Genomic DNA, 22174 nt, shown 5'->3' on the forward strand with positions numbered 1-22174 from the left:
TACGAGGCATCTATTCAAAAATACACGTTTTGCGCTCAAAAGAAACAATAAACCATAAACCATGGAAAAAAGAAGAGCAGCATGCAGAACATGGAGCGCTTTTTTCCCTTCAGTATCTGAAAAGCTCTTTCTGACAGACAACAGCCCATTTGTTATTGATCAAGTGTGAAAGTGACGGCTTCGTGTATTTAGAATAAGAAGAAAGTTGGAGTTGATCTACTGGCTCGCATGATATCGCCATCCAGGGGCTGGTGCACTGGAGTCCTACAGCACCGAGTCTTGTTAGAGAAAAAAATTTGAGAAATAGCGGGAGAGGGATTGTTAGTGAAAGAAAGAGAGGGAGAGAGGGAGGAGGGAAAGCGTGGAGAAAAAAGAAAACATGGAGAGAGAGAGAGAGATAGGCAGGGCTGTGGTATTAACCCAGCATAAGCTTGCCTTTTCCTTCGATGACTACACCCCGATAGGAGGAGCGTGAAGAACGTAGTAGGCGTCAGAATCCTCAATTTCCAACTTAGCATCTTGGCAGGACATTTTCCCAAGCAAAGCCCCCATCCGAAGGCAAAAAACTTCTTCTGCACTGCATGAGACAGAGTGAGCAAGTGAAAGAGAGATAGGAAAAATAGAGCGTAGCAAGCAAACACAACAGTCAGTTGTAGCTGACTATCAGCGACTAAAAATCTATATCTAAGTCTATGTATTTGTTTATATTTTTGCTTTTTACCACAATCATTTAGAGGGGAACAGACATCGGTCTGTTGATACGAGACTCCTATGACTGAAATCGGACAGTGCATGAGAAAATAAAGAGGAAAAGTGCGCAAGTAAGTGGCTTACTTTCGGGGCTTTCACCATGGCGTATCCTCAGGGCTACTTGTACCAGCCATCCGCTTCGTTGGCGCTGTATTCATGCCCGGCGTACAGCACCAGCGTTATATCGGGACCCAGGACCGAAGAACTTGGTAGATCCTCATCTGGCTCTGCTTTTGCTCCCTATGCCGGAACTACCGCGTTCACCAGCGCTTCGCCCGGGTACAACTCCCATCTCCCGTACAGTGCGGAGGCAGGAGCGGCCGCCACATTCGCTTCATACGTGGTGAGTGAGAGAGCATAGACTCGAAATTGCCGAGTGGAAAGAAATGTGGAAAATCTTAAATTGTATTGTTGGTAGTCCTATGTGTAGAATTTTAGCACGGTGCAAATGAGGCAAATGTATTTCTGGTTTAGCGTGTGTCTGTATTTTGCTGATGACTCTTTTACATTTGGGTAAGTTAGTTGTAAATAGGCCCATCCATTTTGATGCGAAGACGAACATGCAAAATAACTAATTAGCCTAATTAGCATGTTATTGTTCTTTGGATAAATGCAATTTTTCTGTAAATAATGATCAATGAAATAGGTCGTTGTGTTGAAGCAGTTTGCATACAATAACAAACAGCAAGCTCCCAACCTCGGTAGAACACATATTATATTCTATAGTTATTTGTTGGATAAGGTCTTAATTAGTCTATGAAAAATTACAAACTCGTTTATTTAGGGCTACTCGGTTGTTTTTATGGGCATTGACCAAATAAATGTTCGTTAACTTGGGAACACAGATCCTAATATTTAACATGTTCTAAATCTGAAAGTGAGTTGAGCACGCAGTTATAAGCAAATTAAACGAGGTATGTAGGCCAGCTGAAGAATAGTGGGAAATAATGATAGTAAAATCCTGTCTTGGTAAAATTATGAAAAGAGAAAACATGGTAGGCCTGTTACGCATGATGTTAATGCTTAATCTAATTTGTAAATGAGGTTGCTTTCACTACGCATAGATTACTTTGTAGTGGCTACAGAGTCAGCAAGACAGGCGCATCTTGAATACAAAAACGCACAAAGAAAAATAAAGTTGAGAACAATGTCCATCTGTGTAAAATGTAAAAAGTGCATTGGTGACGCATCTGATGCTTGATTTATTGTAACCAACCTAAACGTCAGAGGTGTGTGTGTGTGTGTGTGTGTGTGTGTGTGTGTGTGTGTGTGTGTGTGTGTGTGTGTGTGTGTGTGTGTGTGTGTGTGTGTGTGTGTGTGTGTTTGTTCGTGTTTTTATGGTGCCTTGTTATTGTTTGAAACTTATTTTGTAATGTTTTAATTGTTATGAGTCGTTGACAATTATCTGAAAAGCATTTTCTTTTCGACTGCTTTGTTTTCAGAGTTCTCCCTATGACCACACGACGGGCATGGCTGGGTCTATAGGATATCACCCTTACGCTGCTCCCCTGGGTTCATACCCCTACGGTGACCCGGCATACCGAAAAAACGCGACCCGGGATGCCACCGCCACTCTCAAAGCCTGGTTGAACGAGCACCGTAAGAACCCCTACCCCACCAAGGGGGAGAAGATCATGCTGGCCATCATCACCAAAATGACCCTCACCCAAGTTTCCACCTGGTTCGCCAACGCCAGGAGGAGGCTAAAGAAGGAGAACAAGATGACCTGGACTCCCCGAAACCGGAGCGAGGACGAGGAGGAAGACGAGAACATCGATCTGGAAAAGAATGACGACGACGAGCCTAGCAAACCGACAGACAAGGGAGACTCGACAGACACAGAGTCAGGTCTGTAGAAAAATCATAAATTTTTTATCGCAGTCGTTTCCACTCAGGGCGCATAATGAATTGCTGGTTAATGGTGGTATATTATTTATAATGGGACAATTGCTTTAAATAATAATCACCTTGAACTCCCCTCATTTGACTTATCATGTGCTGAAAATTGCTGGTGACGTAAAGTGTTTAGCATTCGATTTATCTTTAACTGCATAATAAGGCGGGCTGCAGCTGGTGGACTGGGCTGTGTATCGCCTAATGATAATTATTACGATTAAAACACAATCATTAATATCACGGTTTTCAGTAGCTGTATGCCTAGTTGTTTGCAGGCCTATTATTTATTAGCCTACTTATTATGATAACTAGGCCTATTATTATGGTAATTAGCATATGCACAAATATGAACGCATGAGTGCATGAATTAGGCGCCTATAACATATTGGTAGCCTATCTGTATCTTATGTCAATGTTATACATCTTTTTCACAGTAACTTAACTCTTGTTTCTCTCTCACCGCAGATCATAAATTGCTGAACTCGGGGGACATAGTGTGCGACAGATTTAAAGAGGAGAATCATGGCAAAGAAACGGATCCCCTTCTGAGCGACTCGGAATTAAAAGACCAGGGGGATCGGACAGAGTTACTGCCCGAGTCTGCTAAACCCACCACCTCGTCTCCATCCGCCATGCCTCGGGGAGGAACCGAGATCGTTGCGCAAGACAAGCCGTCAGAAATGGGCCATGCGCCGGGCACGGTAAACAGCAACGTGACGTCTGTTATTCACTCCTCCCCATCAGCCCCTAAACCCAAACTCTGGTCCCTGGCTGAGATCGCAACGTCCTCAGACAGGTGTAAGAGCAGCAGCGACGGGCCGCAGGGCCATGGGATGGGTCACAGCACAGTGATCACCACCAATGCAGCGTCACCATCACGGTCCTCCCCACAGTGCCCTCTCCCAAACAGCACAGTCCTATCCAGGCCTATCTACTACACGTCCCCTTTTTACCCGGGCTACACGAACTATGGCAGCTTTGGACATCTTCACAGTCACAGCAATCACGGCTCGGGCACGGGCTCCACCGCACATTTCAATGGATTAAACCAGACTGTGTTAAATAGAGCAGAAGCTTTGGTAAGAGAAAGCCAGAAAGGCAGAGGCCAAACGCAGGTAGATCTTTGTAAAGACTCCCCTTATGAACTAAAGAAAGGTATGTCAAACATTTAATACCTTGATCCCTTTCAAAAATCCATCGGACTTTTATTTATTATTTGTGGTTGCATTACAAAAAAGAAGAAAAATAATAATGATAAAGGAAAATTCTGAGAACAGTTATTTTCCGAGTAAATGCTTATCTTCAAATCTTAGTTTCTGAATGGTTAATCCTAAAGATGTAACAAGAATGGTCTTCATCGCTGCAGCCGCCTGAGTCTATTTGTATTAAAGACTAATATGTATATTTAATGTAGCATTTTTGTATTTAAAATGGACAATACACTATCTTTGAAGTAAATTATGAGAAAAAAAATACACGTGTGCAGCGATTATTCTGGGGGAGCGGGAGAGGGGGGGAGGCAACTGTTATTATAAAATGTGTCAGAAGGGCTTGAAAGAGAAACACATTATGGAAAATGAAAGAGGTATTTATCGATGGGATTGTGTTCTTTTACCCCGTGACAGGTGTATCAATTACATTTTCGATACAAAAAGAGCACTTCAACTTTATACAACATGAGAACATGTCGAAATTTCTCAAATTCTTGAGTGAAAAACAGATAGGCCTAGAGCCTTTTAGGTCTACCCAAATATTTACATTTTGGTGGGGTTTGGCCAAAGATATTGGCAAGAGTTTACTGAATATATGTATATTTCTGGCTCTATGTTTCCTATTCCTTTCTACATGTGCAGTCGGAGGATACTTATGAAGGTGAATATGATAACAACGGCATAACTGGAGGCCCAGTCGTTTAACCCAATTACTTTTCAACCGCAACGTGTTATAAGCAAAGCAATCAGGTGGCGAACTCCAGTAATGAGTTCGATTTTATGCCAAATTTAGAGCTTATTACTATTTCCAAGGCGTGGCAAAGCTGTTAAAAGGACGCAACCATGCATTTATGGCTTCAGAGCACACTGGCCAGTTATATCATTAATGTTGGAGCCTCCTTAATGACGCGTTGGATGTGAAACACTCATGGTTAGGTTTGGACAGAAGGAGGATAGCAAGACTAGCATGCCATGCACACAGTAAAGGCCACATAGTTTCCAGGGTTTAATCGGTTTTGTCAATAACCGAGCCTCTCACTGTCCTCAAGGCTCAATCTCTTCCTTCCCACTTCCGCAGGTAGGTGTCACACTTGCTCCTAATTTCAGGGGTCTCATTCTTAATCCGTCACGGAAAGCCGTCCCTGATCGAATGGCCTAGTTAAAATGGACCAAAGACTGGAAGGCAGAGGAAGAGAGAGAGAGAGAGAGAGAGAGAGAGAGAGAGAGAGAGAGAATTTGAAATGGTCACAGTTATTACATGTTTACTATAACAATACTGCCAAGTGGGAAAACCTGAATATTACAATGTATTAACATGGGACAAACCATTTCTTTTCCGAAAATACAATACCGTGGTGGATTTTTGAGAGAGAAAAAAACGTTAATGTGGCCTAATCTTTGAAATTTTGATAAAGGCTGATTTGTAAGATGAGACAAATGGTGTCTTGATTTGGCACAGATATTGGGAAATGTTTTGAAAACAAATCTGTTCATTATTATCGAATTATTATTATATTATTACTGCTAGTAATATTTGTTTTATCAGCTGCCAATTTAGTTTTGTTTTATGATCAGTAGTGAACCTTTAGTGTTTCTAATATCATTATAATCAGTTGATCAACACGGGAGTACATTAGCTCATAGCTTCATGGAATTACTCCCAACATTTCATATATATTCCTGTTTCTATTTCTAACCAACTCAATCTTTGTCTTGATTAATTCTATTGGAAAAATATTGAAATAGGCCTACGTTTAATAATTTTGAATAATCTCAAGTAATAATAATAATAATAATAACAGTAATAATGAACTAGTGAAGTGGGCCAGCTTGCTCTTGTTTACTGCCTTTCATTAATCTCTATAGTTTACTTTCCGCACTCGAGTTGAAGTCTCCCCTGGGCTTTATATAATTCCCTTAGCCCTAATGTCCTCTATTCCGAGTCACACGGGCGAGCGACTGGGGCTTCTATTTTAATCTCCCAGAGTATGTGTGCTGCCTGGCCCAGTGATTGCAACACATCAGCCGGCTAAATAGCATAATTATGTTTTTCTTTGCTGATCCCTCCAGGAATTGAAGTGTTCGATGCAATGTCCCTTAAGAGGACATCATCGTTTTTATTTGAAATAGGCTTTTTAAATTGAAGAATTTATTTTTCAAAGGGCCAATATATACAATTTCAGATACGTAAAGTCATCTATATTCAGCTTAGGTAAATATTGAATAGTTTAGAATCGTTTATGTGTAACATTTAAAGCGGTGACACAAATACCCGAGCATTCTGATAATGCAATTTTACACTGCTCTCTATGATTCAAGGAATATGAGGCAAATGTTTGGAAAATTATCATTTATACTGCTAAATTGGATCTTGAGACGGACATTGCATAGCCCATGGGCACGGAGTAATAAAACATGCGTGTCATGTTTGCCTTCTGCACTGTCGAAATAGCCCAAACGATTTGACCACATTTGTGAAATATCGTTATGAGACGGAGTTGTTGTTTTGTTGTTCCAGAGATGTGCTGCTATTTAGTAATTCTCCTCCACGCAGTTTGTTATTCAAATCACGTCTAGAGGGACAGAGAAACAGGGCCTCTGTGGAGACTCATTCAACATATTGAGTATGTAAAAAAATACACATTATTATCATTACATATATATATATATATATATATTTTTTTATATATAAATAAATTATTATTATTATTATTAGGCCTATTATTATTATTATTATTATTATTATTATTAGCAACTGCGGCTAAAGACAATACAACTAATATATTTCATCCATAAAAAGGACTTTCCACAATCTTAGTTTGAAAAAGTTCACACTGCTTTTTAGCGTTGTAATGCGATCGTGCTACCGAGAGTGAGACCACTGAATCTGTCCGAAACCATTGTCAGTCCTGAATGCATGGAACAGGGGAACTCTGCAATGATCTAGCGCAACTTTGTTCAACTTCTTTCTCCCTCCCGTCTCTCTTCCAGTTGAACGGCTCGCTGGCTCATTGTTGGGAAGCGATGCATGGATACAATGTGAGAATGCCAAGTGAGGTTGAAACAGTTCCCATGTGTGAAGGAGGAAAAAAACATAAAGAACCCAATTGAAGATGGAAAATAATAACCGATATATATTTTCGCTTTGTCGGGATAGAGGGAATATTGACATTTCATCAATGCATTTACGTCTACATTAGTTTAAATCTGTAAGTCTAGGAGGTCAATATTGAACTGTTAGACTAATAAAATATGATCGAAATCTGCATACATTTAAAAAAGTTGAGAAAATTTGATGTCTTAGGTCATTTCGATTTTCAAAATCGAAAACCCTTTTTGTCAATGCATGAATGCAACAAATAAAACATGCCTTTATGGATAGTTATATTCAAGACGTATGGACAAATTACATTTTAAAACTTTTCTTCCAAAACGAATTGTACTTCAAGTGTAGGCTATCGCTAGGTGTATCCACTAAACATAACGTTGCGTTTGCACAGAAACGGACAACAACAAAAAACGTATATTAATTTGGTGCATACAACCTGGGTGAGAATATAAATTCTTGCAACAAAACATGCAAACGATCTTAAACATGAATCCCTAAATACCTGCTATGCACCCACACCTTAGCGTTGAAGCATAGCCATCTAGGCAGGTTCGCTACATAAGCCCTAAAATAAGACATTTAGACATATTTTTAGTATCTGTACCATCATATTCTACTGGGAAACGTTACACTGTGAGTGAAAATAGTGTATTGAATAATCACAATTCGGTAACTGTGTTTTTGTAAATCAATATTTTGATTTTATTTTACGTATTTGTATATGCATACAGGCCCAAACAAGCAAGGCACATATGCCACATTCAACATTCATAAGCATCTCCACCCATCATGCACCCAGTCTCAGGTGATAGGAAAACTTCGGTGATATCAAGAGAAGATAGCCTAATCGTGTTCCAGTAATATTGCACATTGACGATAAATATACAAATCATTGGTCTGTAAAGGAACGTTTTAAGGGGAGGGGGGCAGTTGTAGGCCTACTAACTTTCATGATTTTGAAATGAGATCTTCATGGAAGAAAATAAGCCTAGGCCTAAAGGCTACTGCGAGTTCAATCTTTCAATCGACTTCAAAATAGGCATTGCAATGTCACACATTTTCTGTACTTGAAAAGCTCATAGGAATCTAATTAGCATACACAAATTGCATTATGGGACATTTTCTTGATTTTATATCATTGTTTTTACCTGTATGGTGATATAAAGTTTCAAGTGTAAATGGAAGGTTTTGTCAGGTTTCCTGTAAGGTGGAATATATTGCACAACTACAAAACGCATGATTGATTGCCTCAGTGTGAGGATATCTAGGGGTCCCACTAACCATGTCACCAAAAACCAGAACCTGCTGATAAAGAAATTCCCAATTGTCCTTAAAATTTAACCCAAATGAAAAAAAAGTGTCTAGGCCTACATGATCCAACACATCTGCCATGACTGCAGTAGAGTAGACTAGAGTCAAATTCCGCTCCAAGTGTAAAGGGACACCCTTCTATTTGACCTGCCCACAGCCCACTTTATTCGAGACAACATCTGTGACAACCAAACAGTTTTGCCAAAAACACAACCGTTTGTTTTCTTCTTCTACTCCTTGAAGTGAACAATATGTCACTTCATTTTCCCGCTAGTTGCTATAAGAAAAAAGGGGAGAGGGACAAGGAGTCTGTCTGGCTTTTTGCAGAAAAGCAAAATATCGTTTGGGAATGGAGCTATTGTGAGTGTAGGCTACCAAAAAGCAATATCGAAGCATTTTGTCTCTCAGAAAATAATGTCTGATCAGCTCACCCGTCAACAGACGTCATCGCCCCCCAAACGCTGTCAAACAAAGCTGAAGTGGAATGGTCTTTCAGCTTTCAGAGGGTCTCTCTGGGAATACCGCCTTCTACTTATTTAATCACCATATCCCCGAGAGCTCGAGCCTCTTCATTAATTATCGGCGCCAAAACATTCAGCCGAGCTGTTTCTGTGTAGGATGTGAGCGAGGCGTTAGCTCTGTTTTGGCGCGCATGGGACTCTATAGGGCTAGTGACCGCTCCGGATAACATTTTCACAAATTACCCACATTTTCCCCCTAAAAACCGAATCGGTGTCAGGGCTCATCTGACGTGTGGCGTTTCGGTTGGCTTGGAAGATCTTCAGTGCAAAGAACAAGCATAAGAGGTAAACTGAATGTTTAGATATATTTGCCACTTCTAAACCGTTCATATTGGACGAACTTTTTATAGGCCGGAGCACATCGTAAACCGACCCAGATGAAGTGGCAGTGGGGTGGGTGATTTACCACTATTAACCCCCACTCTACCCTCAACCTCACGGACTGTTTTTCTATTTTCCATGGAGCTCTCGGGGGAGAGATTACACGTGTTATTTTCAGCTGTCTGATGTTTTAAGTGAACCCCCCATACATAAATAAAACACTTCTATGAAGAAAAAACATGAACGAAGAATGATGAACTGTGAGGTGGTAGGCTACTTCTATAGCAGATTTAAGCATGATCTGGATTTATACGTGTTCTATCAGCAAATAATTATAATGCATATGGTTACACAACAATATGGTGGGTGAATGCAAGGTTAAGGGGTTCACTTCAAAATGAAGAATTTGGGTATTTATGGGGTGTAAACTTCAGACCACATAAACCACACGAATTACCTTGTTAACGCCAAGGCAGATTTTAATGCAAAATCTGCAAAACTCATTTTTGACGTCTAATGTTTTTTAAAGGACCTTTGTTTCACCTTTGCGATATTTTATACAGCCTGCACTATCCTGTAGGTCTGACAACTCCGATGTGTTGGAGCAAGTTGTTAAAGTTATAATTTGATAAGGAATATTTAAACTAGGGGGAAAATCAATTAGACAATTTTTTTATAAATATAATTTGTCGACTATTTATTTAAAACTTAAAGCATACAAATACAAAAGGAAATTAGGCCTACTATATAATTAATATGCAAATGTCTTATTTATTTATTTTGTATCATTCATTTTTATCATCTATTTTATTATCATTATACAATTATTTCAGTAATTACTTTTTGAAATGTTTAAATTACTTAATTTTTTCAACAAAAACACACTTCATACTCCATAACACCTCAAGCCACTGACAGCACTTTGACTCCCGTAAGTCCTGCTTATTGAGTGGTCTATTCTGACAGCAGTGTGGTCTGAGCTCCTGACCCTGTGACTGGAGAGGGCCCCTGTTCAGTGGCCCTGTAAGGGCTCACTGGTGGGGCATGCTGGGGGCCCCTGCCCTGCCCTGGAGGAGGTGACATAGGCTCTGGCTACTGGGTACCTGCATACACACACACACACACACACACACACACACACACACACACACACACACACACACACACACACACACACACACACACACACACACACACACACACACACACACACACACACACACACACAAGGCAGGAGGGAAGTATTGTGGCCAGCTCCTCAGCTAAGCACTGATCACAGAGCAGTGAATAAAGCAGCACAGTCTGGAGGAGCAGAGGAGACGCCAGCACACACAGATCTTGGCTCATCTGGTCCTCCCTGTGTGAGTGTGTGTGTGTGTAACCAGGCCCCTCCCTGTGGTTACAGGACTGGATATATCAACCACTGAACTTTGTCATCCTGCTGGCTACTTTTAGTGACACACCACAGCCACAGGATGGGCCTTTAGCTCTCTGCCTTCCTTCCAACAGGTTCAGCCCAACCTCACTTTCAATTAGTGCATATATGTACATCATGTATTTCAAAAGATTTTGTGCAGGTTTGATATAGCAGTAGGGTTTGGAACAGTGGAGGGTTACATACTTAGTAGTTGTATCGGCAAATAGAATTTTGGAAGATACCTGATAATTCTATTTTAATGAACAAAACAGAGCTATGTCTAAAAAAACACACAAAAAACACTTGGGGATGTATCAGTTATTTCAAGCACCTTTTCAAAAGGAAATCCTAATCACAAGTCTAACAATGGTTAATAAAACCATGAGGAAACACCTTTAAAGCAACACAGCAGCTCTTATACAGATAAGACCCAATATTATTACATTATTAATGGCTCTGATGAAGATTGATGAAGTGTTTTCTTTCAGTGACTTCAGAGGGTCCAGGAAAGGGGGGATGAGGAGGAGGAGGGGTGGAGGGTAACGTGCTGCCTGACTGTTTATTTACATTTGCCCTTTTTAAATGATCCCTTTCTGTCCAACATCTGGTCCACATTACCTCACAGATATCTGTCCTAATGACCGCTCCGTCTGATGCCTCTCTCCTCTCTCATACATACACATATGCACGCACGCATGCACGCACGCACACACACACACGCACGCACACACACACACACACACACACACACACACACACACACACACACACACACACACACACACACACACACACACACACACACACACACACACACACACACACACACACACGCACACAGACACACACACACACACACACACACACACCTGGGAGACTTTACCCTCCTCTCTCACACCACCACCTTGCACATAACTCCTCTCTCTTTCCTTCTTGCCCTTTTTGTTGTGCTCCAAGTCAACCATTTTCTCTGGCTGCATCCCAAATTGCACCCTATTCTCTGTATAGTGCACTACTTTTGATCAGTGCCCATGGGGCTCTGGTCAATAGTATTGCACTATTTTAGGGAATAGGGTGTCATTTTGGATGCAGCCCCTGGGTTTGGTGTAGCCTGACGGATGCAAATGGCCACTTACTTAATTGGATCAGTTCCCAAGATGGAGATAAACTGGTGGTGCTTTTTGCCAAGTTATTTTCAGCTGCGTTCAGTTCAGTGGTGTGTGTAGAGAACGCTAATGAGGAGGAGAGAGGAGAGGAGACGCGGCAGCATAGCTGTCCTCAGTCAGAACTCTGAACCAGACTTCCTCCCTGAAACACAGTGAGGAGACAGGGACGCAGGTCCCCTTGTGTGACACCACGCTCTAAAATCCAATTAAGAAGAGTGCCCGTTGATGATGCAACACAGGAGCTGTCCAATCAAACGACAGAACACGGAGCACACCAATCTGAGCCTGCCTGCTCTTTCAGGAACAGGTAGTGGATATTGTCATTCAACAGATAAATTAGTCTGGGAATGAAATTGAAATTCAAACGGTGCCTAACACGAACAAAAAAGGAAAAGGAAATCAGTTTCATTCCATCCTGTCTGTGTCTGCTCGTGTTGCGCTCGCTTGATACCTGAGTGCTTCAGACATTAGCAGATGATTATGGATGCAAACATGGGTGCCGTCATAACAGTGCTGCTGTGTTGCCTCCCCAAAATCAAGTGGTGGCTGTGTGCCTGGGGGGGAGAGAGAGTTGACTGAGGTTCCCTAATTAACAGGGTGGTCTACAGCCTGGCCCAATAGGTAATCTCATCAGAGCAGGGCTTTAAACAGATAAAGACCACCCTCCTCTCATCTCCCTCCCTCCCCTGTGTCCCCTCTCCCTACTCACAGCCCCCACCCCAAGGACTCCCTCTCTTTCCTCCCTCCCCAAACCTCCAACCACGCCACAGTCAAAGTCGCTAATACCTGGAACAAGCAAACATGGCTAGTGACATACCAAGGCTTAAATAAATCGATTGACCTCATTTTCAATAACAGTGCTGTTTCCAGACAAATGGATGATTTGTTGGCCCCATATAAAACGGCCATCTGGATGGAGTGTACAATACAATACATGTACAGTGCAGTAGGTACCAGACCTGGGTTCAAACTACCTTTAGAAATATTTCAAAAACTTTTGAGCATTTTCTTTGGCCTGCCTGGATTGGCAGGTAGGCAAGGTTTGCAATTTTCAGATATTTCAATTGGTTCAATTGTAACAGGCAAGCGCAATCAAACCGGTTTTAGGTATGTGAAATTACTTCAAATACTATTTGAACCCAGGTCTGGTAGCTATGCATCCCCCGGCAGCACAGCTGGCACAGGCTGAAGCTAGGAGGTTACAGTTAGCATCATCCCTGCCTTAGCATCTGGCTGAAGCTAAAATAAACCAATACCGGTGATGAGATTATGCACTAACTGAATTTTGCACAGTCTGGTCTCAATCATATTAGGCCATAATCCCAATCAATCTTGACACTATTCTGATCCAATCCAAGCCAGCCCTGCATCCTTCATAGACATAATGTGTATTTTATTCAGTTATCAAGTCACTTTGTAGCTCTGGCCCCCTTTGTCTGAGAAATATAGAGAAAAAATACTCCAAAACAAATCCCTGACAGAGCTTCAGCTGTAGTCAAAGTCCTCGTCCCACACAGTGTCCTTTTGTTTTAGGGGGCTGAAATCGGTGGCATCGTGGTTCACACTAGCTACACTGCCTGCACTTGAAGTTTTTAGAGACAGTGATTTATTAGCTTGTCAAGGGAAGCATTGTTCAAGAAGGCAATCAAAAAGCACTTACCTAGCTGAACTAAAATTACTGCTTTTTCACTGGCTAATTTGTGTAACTCCCATGGAGGAGGCTGGGTAAAGAGTTTGATGAGGCATAAAATTATGATTAATGAATTTATTGCCCCACTGCTCATCAAACTGTTGTAGTATATACTTCTCCCTTTTTCCTCTTTCATGTCGATGGTGTCGGGGAGACCAGAGCGACTGAGAGAGAAGGACAAGAGAGGGATGGTTTAGTGCTGGCCCTGGTCGCCCCCCGGTCCTTAACCTGTGTGACCTGACAGGTATGTGAATGTAACTGGGGCTATGCCAGCAGACTGGGTACACAAAGGACAGTTTAATAGGAGGTTAAACTGGAAACAGGAGTAAACCCACTGCAAGGGAACATGCTCTCAACTTTCAGGCTCTGATCACTTTGTGGGAAAAGCCAGCAGTAACCAGATCCAACAACGCCACCCCTCCACCCTCTCTCTCTCCCTCTTTCTCTGTAACCCATCCCTTCTTTAGCCATCGAAAGAAGAAAAAGCCAGTGAGTGAGCAACAAAACCAGCAAATAATTAATTAAAAATCAACATGAACACAAACTATTGAGGAAACTATCACCTTTTTGTGAATTGAAAGAGGATAGCGTAGGAATATGCCATTATTGTGTTCACACACACGCACGCACGCACGCACACACGCACACATGCACGCACACACACACACACACACACACACACACACACACACACACACACACACACACACACACACACACACACACACACACACACACACACACACACACACACACACACACACACACGATGGTGGGTGTAGGGGGGTAGCAGGGGTAGAAGAGCGGTCGCCATGGGGTCAAAATCACTTCTGCATATTTGTTAAATAAGCCCCCGTCTATCGCCCTGTACCTCCTCCATACACCCCTCTCTCATAACTCCCAGGCAATACAAACCTCTGTCTCTCAGTTCAACATTGTATAGATGTTTACACTTGATTACTCCACATGCCTTTCTCCCCTCTTGCTCTTTGGGCAATTGTGCTTGATTAAGTCCTCACTTGTTCTGCATCGCCAGGAACACTAAAGAATGCATTGTTTCTATGCACTGCAGATCCCCCCTTGGAGCTCTCGCAGATATCCCCCGATAGGCCTGTTTCTGCATTCACAGATTCATTAGGTTGGTCTCTTAAATACATCAAAGGGCTTCCGTTCACACAATAAACTGATAAAAGCAATTATAACCCAATGCTGTATGGTATCTAGATCGCATGGGATGTAGCATTAGATAATGAGCAGGCTTGATGACATAAGAATTCTGCGAAAGCTCTCTCTCTTTCTAGAATAAATATTCTGCCTTGCATGCAAGGTTTTACTTAACAGTATAGTATGAATTATCATAACAGTGATGGATGAAGTACAGCAGTATATGGTGCAGGAAACCCATATTACAGTAAAAAGTTAAATTCTTTCTTATGATTGACATAAACTCCTCACAATAGTCAGAGGCCTACTCAACACAGTTATGCTTAAAAGGCTTGAAAATGTTCAACATTAAACGTTAACACTTACATTCCTTTAAATATTAATTTTCTTCATGCACTCCGTCATTCCCTTTGACAGTGGTTGAAGAAGGGATAGGCGGGGCTGTATGATTGTGATAATCTCATTTACTGAGATGCATGGAGGAGATGAAATACATTTGTCAAAAGGAGAAATTAAAATTCTCTCTGCAGCACTGAGTGCCTGATATTCTCTCTCTCTCTCTCTCTCTCTCTCTCTCTCTCTCTCTCTCTCTCTCTCTCAGCAACCCAATTGGCATATGCAGATAGATCATATCCCAGTACATTTTTCATGAGCATGTTTCATCGTTATGCGGGATAAAAAGGGAGAGGCGGGAAGTGGTTATTAAACAAACGATTGAATCATCAGACTGAGAAATAGCTTTAAAAATAAACTTTCTGAGCAAATGTTTTGCTCCACAATCCATTTCAACTCTTTAACAAGTGTGCATATACCCAGTTCATTATACAGCATGCATTTGAATGGGAGCAGTCAAAATGGAATACCTCCTCTATCAGGCTGTTGCTAAACTTGATCTTTTCATCAAAGATAGTCGTTTTTTCACCTACGATTGAATATGATTGAGATCGTCCACACTATTTTTCTCAAATGAAAAACAAATCCCAGCTCTACATATTATGCAATGGTTGTAGAAATGATCAATCGTTTGCAATTCAAAATGTAATTCCTCTAAGAATATCATAGTGTTAAAATATCTAGTTCCAACCAGAAAATACATCCCTGTGGAATTCTAATAAGAGTGTTACTTGCATATAATTTTACCACAGTTGCACAGTAGCCCTAATCCTCTGAGTGCTCTGGGTGCTGGCCTGTGTGTGGGGGTGTGTGGGTTCATACACAGTACCTACAGCCAGTGGCTGTCATCACTTTCATATTTAGCTCAGTTACTGCACAAACACAGAGCAGAGCTGCATAGAAACTACTTTAAATTAGCAACAGAACACTCACTGCCTGCTGCATGTGAAATGTACCTGCAAGTCAGCATTTCATTGCACTGTGTACTCCATGTACAGTATATTATGTGTAAAAGACAAATAAACAAACTTGAACTTGAAGTGAATTTACTGGCAATGACTTCTTTTCAATTCGTCTGTGGTTTGTTCAAGATCAAGACAGATAGACCACTGAAAACAATGATAGAGGAATTCAATATTGCTAAAACAAAAAATGATATTATTTGTTTTTACTTCACACAAGTTACAGTACCTCAGTCCCAAAAAATACTAGGTGTATAAAATATCCAATATTTACACTACCATGTGTGTGTGTCTCAGCAAATTCACCCGAGAGTTGAAATGCTCCTCTGTGTCAGATGGGAACACACATTTATTACCACGCAGGGGACGATCGTTCCCCCTCTCTCTCTCCTCTCTACCCCCCTTCTCTCTCTCTCCTCTCTACCCCCCCTTCTCTCTCTCTCCTCTCTCTCCGCCCCCTCTCTCTCCTCTCTACCCCCCCTTCTCTCTCGCTTCTCTCTCTCCGCCCCCTCTCTCCTCTCTACCCCCCTTCTCTCTCTCTCCTCTCTACCCCCTTCTCTCTCTCTCCTCTCTACCCCCCTTCTCTCTCTCTCCTCTCTCGCCGCCCCCTCTCTCTCCTCTCTACCCCCCTTCTCTCGCTCCTCTCTCTCTGCCCCCCCTCTCTCCTCTCTACCCCCTTCTCTCTCTCTCCTCTCTCTCCGCCCCCTCTCTCCGACCCCCCTCTCTCTCCGCTCTACCCCCCTTCTCTCTCTCTCTGCTCTCTCTCTCTCTACCCTCTCTTTCTTTCTCTCTACCTCCAGTTCTTGACCTGTGGACTGACTCTTCCAAATGCACTGTGTTTATTAGCAGGTCGCCCACTACACCTTCCGCTTCACTGTCATTAGTAAATACATTCAGTATTGACACACATATAAAATATAAAAATCACTGACACATTATGTCATAGAGCAGTTTTACCCAGAGGGCAATGTGGGTTTCAGTCTCAGTGTCCCATTACACCAGCCCCAAGCCTTCCACCTGCACCAGTCAATAGGGAGTAAAAGTCTGATTTACGGTCAGAATCACATGGACAGAAAACCCTAAAAGACATATTGGGGCTCAGCTGCATAATATGTTAAGGTTAGACAGTCCTAGTTTGCACGCATAATTGCTTTAATGTGGGCTATTAAGCCTAAGTGCATATGATTTTACTGTTTGCCCTACATTCGACCTGATGATTACGTTGATCAATACATATGATTTGTAAGTCGCTGGCCATCGATCGAATAGTAAAATGTTTGACCTTGGGTAAAGGAGCTCTTACTGCAGGCCAGTGACACTGAGAGGAAACAGGAATGCTGGGCGACAAAATAAGAGGACAGGACAAACATGGCTGCTATTTCTAAAGACACACAGACCCCAAATGTACTGTGTTGGCTCCGATATTTCCTTTTCACTTGTCCCTTTCCAACACGTTTCCAGCAACTATGGTGGATGCGTAAACATCCTAGTGCAGAACAGTCTCTTCAAATTATGGGTGATTGCTGCTGATTTCAAATGTAAGAAATGCAAAATAAACAAAGCTTCACAGACAATCAGTAAAAAGTCCTAGCTGAGTCTGTTCAGATCCCCAGGGAACCTGTAAAGTTCATAATCAGCACGCACGCACACAACACACACACACACACACACACACACACACACACACACACACACACACACACACACACACACACACACACACACACACACACACACACACACACACACACACACACACACACACAACCACCACATTCTCCCTCCCCCTCTTTCTTAAACATGCACATCTTTAATATAGAGAAGCATCACCCCACAAATCACTTGGTAACATTCAAAAGAAGGCTTTGTGTGGCCTGGGAAGATATGCTGCTTGAGGCATAATTAATAAGTCTAGCTGTCAGAATAATTCATATTCAATGAAGTCAGATTGAATTTCTGCAGGCAAGATGAGGCAGACTCAGAGAGGCAGAGGCAGGCAGAGTGATGTAGAGAGTGAAGCATAGGCCCTTACTGGGCATACTGCCTGTTATATGAGGCCCTTACTGGGCATACTACCTGTTGTATTAGGCCCTTACTGGGCATACAGCCTGTTACATCAGGCCCTTAGTGGGCATACTACCTGTTATATTAGGCCCTTACTGGGCGTACTACCTGTTGTATGAGGCCCTTACTGGGCACACAGCCTGTTACATCAGGCCCTTACTGGGCATACTACCTGTTATATTAAGCCCTTACTGGGCATACTGCCTGTTACATTAGGCCCTTCCTGGGCACACAGCCTGTTACATCAGGCCTTTACTGGGCATACTGCCTGTTACATTAGGCCCTTACTGAGCATATTGCCTGTTACATCAGGCCCTTACTGGGCATACTACCTGTTATATTAAGCCCTTACTGGGCATACTGCCTGTTACATTAGGCCCTTACTGGGCATATTGCCTGTTACATCAGGCCCTTACTGGGCATACTTCCTGTTACATTAGGCCCTTACTGGGCATATTGCCTGTTACATCAGGCCCTTACTGGGCATACTTCCTGTTACATTAGGCCCTTACTGGGCATATTGCCTGTTACATCAGGCCCTTACTGGGCATATTGCCTGTTACATTAGGCCCTTACTGGGCATATTGCCTGTTACATCAGGCCCTTACTGGGCATATTGCCTGTTACATCAGGCCCTTACTGGGCATATTGCCTGTTACATTAGGCCCTTACTGGGCATATTGCCTGTTACATTAGGCCCTTACTGGGCATATTGCCTGTTACATTAGGCCCTTACTGGGCATATTGCCTGTTACATTAGGCCCTTACTGGGCATATTGCCTGTTACATCAGGCCCTTACTGGGCATATTGCCTGTTACATTAGGCCCTTACTGAGCATATTGCCTGTTACATTAGGCCCTTACTGGGCATATTGCCTGTTACATCAGGCCCTTACTGGGCATATTGCCTGTTACATCAGGCCCTTACTGAGCATATTGCCTGTTACATTAGGCCCTTACTGGGCATATTGCCTGTTACATCAGGCCCTTACTGGGCATATTGCCTGTTACATTAGGCCCTTACTGGGCATATTGCCTGTTACATTAGGCCCTTACTGGGCATATTGCCTGTTACATCAGGCCCTTACTGGGCATATTGCCTGTTACATTAGGCCCTTACTGAGCATATTGCCTGTTACATTAGGCCCTTACTGGGCATATTGCCTGTTACATCAGGCCCTTACTGGGCATATTGCCTGTTACATTAGGCCCTTACTGGGCATATTGCCTGGCTCTAGCTTCTCTCCATGCGGTGCTTTCATTTGAGTGTTATGCTGCGTTTGGAAGCGAGACACATAGACACTCCAGATCAGGGCTTTGGAGTGGGAGTGACTGGAACAGAATAGATAGGCCTGTGCTGTGTACATTGACAGATGACTAAGCAGTGGAGCTATCTTAGGCTATACTCTTGGAATGGTTTGAAACATTCTTTGTGTTTTGGCAATAGAGTAGTGTGATATGTGATCCATCACAATGAATGAAGCAACAGTGTTTAAAGAGCAAAGGATCCGTTTTTTTAAATTCTTGTTGTGTCATGTTTAAACTGATGGCAATCAGATACCCGTACTTGGCCTGAACACCTGTTTTCCCAAGTAGAATGTCCCTGTCATATGTACTAAATGGCAAGACACTGTAAACGTCTAAGTATCTCTCCATCCATCATTACCTATATCATTCCATATCGGTCTTTGTCTTTGTGTTGTTCTCACAGCGTCTCTTTCGCTCCACAGATGGGCTGTACTTGACTGTGTGTCGGCATCTGTGCATGAGCCTGTGTGTGTGCCTACAAGCTTGCCTGTGTGCATGCTCACTTGTGAATAGTGTGTGTGTGTGTGTGTGTGTGTGTGTGTGTGTGTGTGTGTGTGTGTGTGTGTGTGTGTGTGTGTGTGTGTGTGTGTGTGTGTGTGTGTGTGTGTGTGTGTGTGTGTGTGTGTGGTTGTGTGCGTGCGTGCGTGCATGCATACGTGCGTGTGTGCTCGCAGATGTGTCAGTATATGCTTGTATGCATACGTTGCTTCATGTGTGTGTTCTCAGTCTACCTGTGTTAGAGCCAGGTGCTGAGGGACCTATTAGGAGGCATTGGACCTGGATCAATGGAGAAAACATCAGAGAGAATGTGAATTCCCAGCTTCATTAGTCAACTCTGTGTCTGGTCAATGAGGTGGTGTTAAACACCTTCACTCCTGTGTACACCAGATTAGCACTGTCTGACGCCATCCAGTGTAATGTACTGGGTGTATAAGGAGAAATGGTGTAGAGGTATTCTATGCGTGTTCATGTGATATTAACACATTGTTAAAGGAGCTACACATAGGATTTTTTGTAGTTTCAGAAATATATCTGTAGTAATAGTGGAATGATAGTGTTTCACAGTATTACTTACCCGGTGTTGTGATTGGCTGTGATATTCGCTTATTGATTTCTCCCACTGGAGTGGCATCTGTTGTCAAAATGGGAAAGCTGTTTGGACTTTGTGGCTGTGTTATCTAGTGGAAATCGGGTCAACTGGCCAATGTAGAAATCGCATTTCCTGCTTGCTGAAATTCTACACTTTAGCTCAATTTCAGTTTATGTGAGAAAACAAGCACTGAATAGTGTAGTGAATCATTGTACCATCTAAATTGCTGTGAAATACATTTTCAATAAGATATATATATATTTTTTTACAGTTGTTTGAAGAGATTTGTTTTGAATGCAGCATAGTGCTGTTGCAATTCACCTAGCTACCACATAGAGGATAAAACATTTTAAATTCTAGGTGTAGCACATTTAAAGACTTTATACACATATTTAATATTATACACTGAGTATACAAAACATTAAGAACACCTGCTCTTTCCATGTCATAGACTGACCAGGTGAATCCAGGTGAAAGCTATGATCACTTATTGATGTCACTTGTTAAATCCACTTCAATCAATGTAGAAAAAAAGTGTGTGGGGGGGGAGTGCAACTCAATATTAGGAAGGTGTTCCTAATATTGAGTGTATATATATATACTCAGTGTATATTTTAAGTGTTGAAGAGTGAGACAGGGATGTCTTCTGTCTCCATATCTGTTAATTAACGGCATCTAAATACTCGCAATGAAAATAGTGTTTTATTAACAATGTGCACATAGTCATTTGATCATCTCAACTCTCTCTGATCTCCCTGTCATTCATGTATGTCACCTTAGATGTTATTGTCCATGTATTAACTTGTATTAACTTGTCTAGCATCTCGCGTTTCCTCCCTAAGCTGACAACTGAACACAGACATTTCTGACCAAGGGGTGGGTCAAAGTTGGAGTGGATTCCATCTGCTTTCTGTTTATGTGTAAACCCAACCAACAAGCTAGCTGCTAGGGTAACAGGAGCACCTCACAGCAGCGTGATCAAGCATAGGTAGCATGAGTACACTACACAGGGCTATTAGATGTAGAGTGATACGGTTGAAGCTGCTTCTTGTGAACCTCACCGCCAGTCACCAGTTTACTGTTGAGGTGAGCTCTGGAATACCTGGAAGGTAGCCACTCGAATTGAGGTGGGGGGGGGTATGTACAACGCACCCAACACTAGATGCCCAGCTGTGACCTCATATCTCCAACCCGGTCTCTTGCTAGCCTCTGCCCTGTTCAGCTAAAGTCTGATGCCATTCACTTCCCTCAATCAAGCTCCAGTCGAGACGTGTGTTGTGTGTTTGTATTAGGCTGCATCGTCTCCTTGCCTCCCAACCTAGTTATTAACCCAAACAGTGCCTGTCACTTGTTTGTGTTTCAGTTTTAATTGCATCTGGATGTTATGTCTCATGTGAACACAGACATTAACATTTCTCTTGCATGGTATAATCAGTTGTTCAACCACAATACCATACAGACAGAACAGAGACGGGAGGGGAAATAACCACATGCAATCATGTTTGCTGCACAAGCACATTTGGGTGAGGCCTGAGTGTGTTTGTTTGTGTGTGTGTATGTGTGTGTGTTTGTGCATGTGTGTGTGTATGTGTGTGTACTGGGATCTAAATAAGGCCTCTATAGGCCTCTTGAGGCCTGAGATTGGATTTCAAACCCACACAGTCTCTATCACACCCCTCAATAAGCTCTGTGTTTTTAATGAGGGCAAATTCAATCTGTGTCATTTTCTCCCGACCCAAAAATATCCAGTGTCTTTAAATCATCTAATGAAAATGCACTCTCTCTGTTCAAAACCAAAAGA

At 42.3% G+C, this 22174-nt stretch overlaps 1 protein-coding gene across 1 annotated transcript; it reads left to right on the forward strand.

Annotated features, from left to right (window-relative positions):
* Positions 1–380: 380 nt before the first annotated feature.
* On the forward strand, positions 381–4050 carry LOC123730797 (iroquois-class homeodomain protein IRX-5). Its single transcript, XM_045708768.1, has 3 exons — positions 381–1093; positions 2193–2598; positions 3112–4050. Exons 1-3 carry the CDS (start codon positions 851–853, stop codon positions 3816–3818), a joined length of 1356 nt encoding a protein of 451 aa, XP_045564724.1. The 5' UTR covers positions 381–850; the 3' UTR covers positions 3819–4050.
* The last annotated feature ends 18124 nt before the right edge of the window (positions 4051–22174 follow it).

This window comes from Salmo salar, chromosome ssa26 (assembly GCF_905237065.1).
Source record: "Salmo salar chromosome ssa26, Ssal_v3.1, whole genome shotgun sequence".
Classification (NCBI taxonomy): domain Eukaryota; kingdom Metazoa; phylum Chordata; class Actinopteri; order Salmoniformes; family Salmonidae; genus Salmo; species Salmo salar.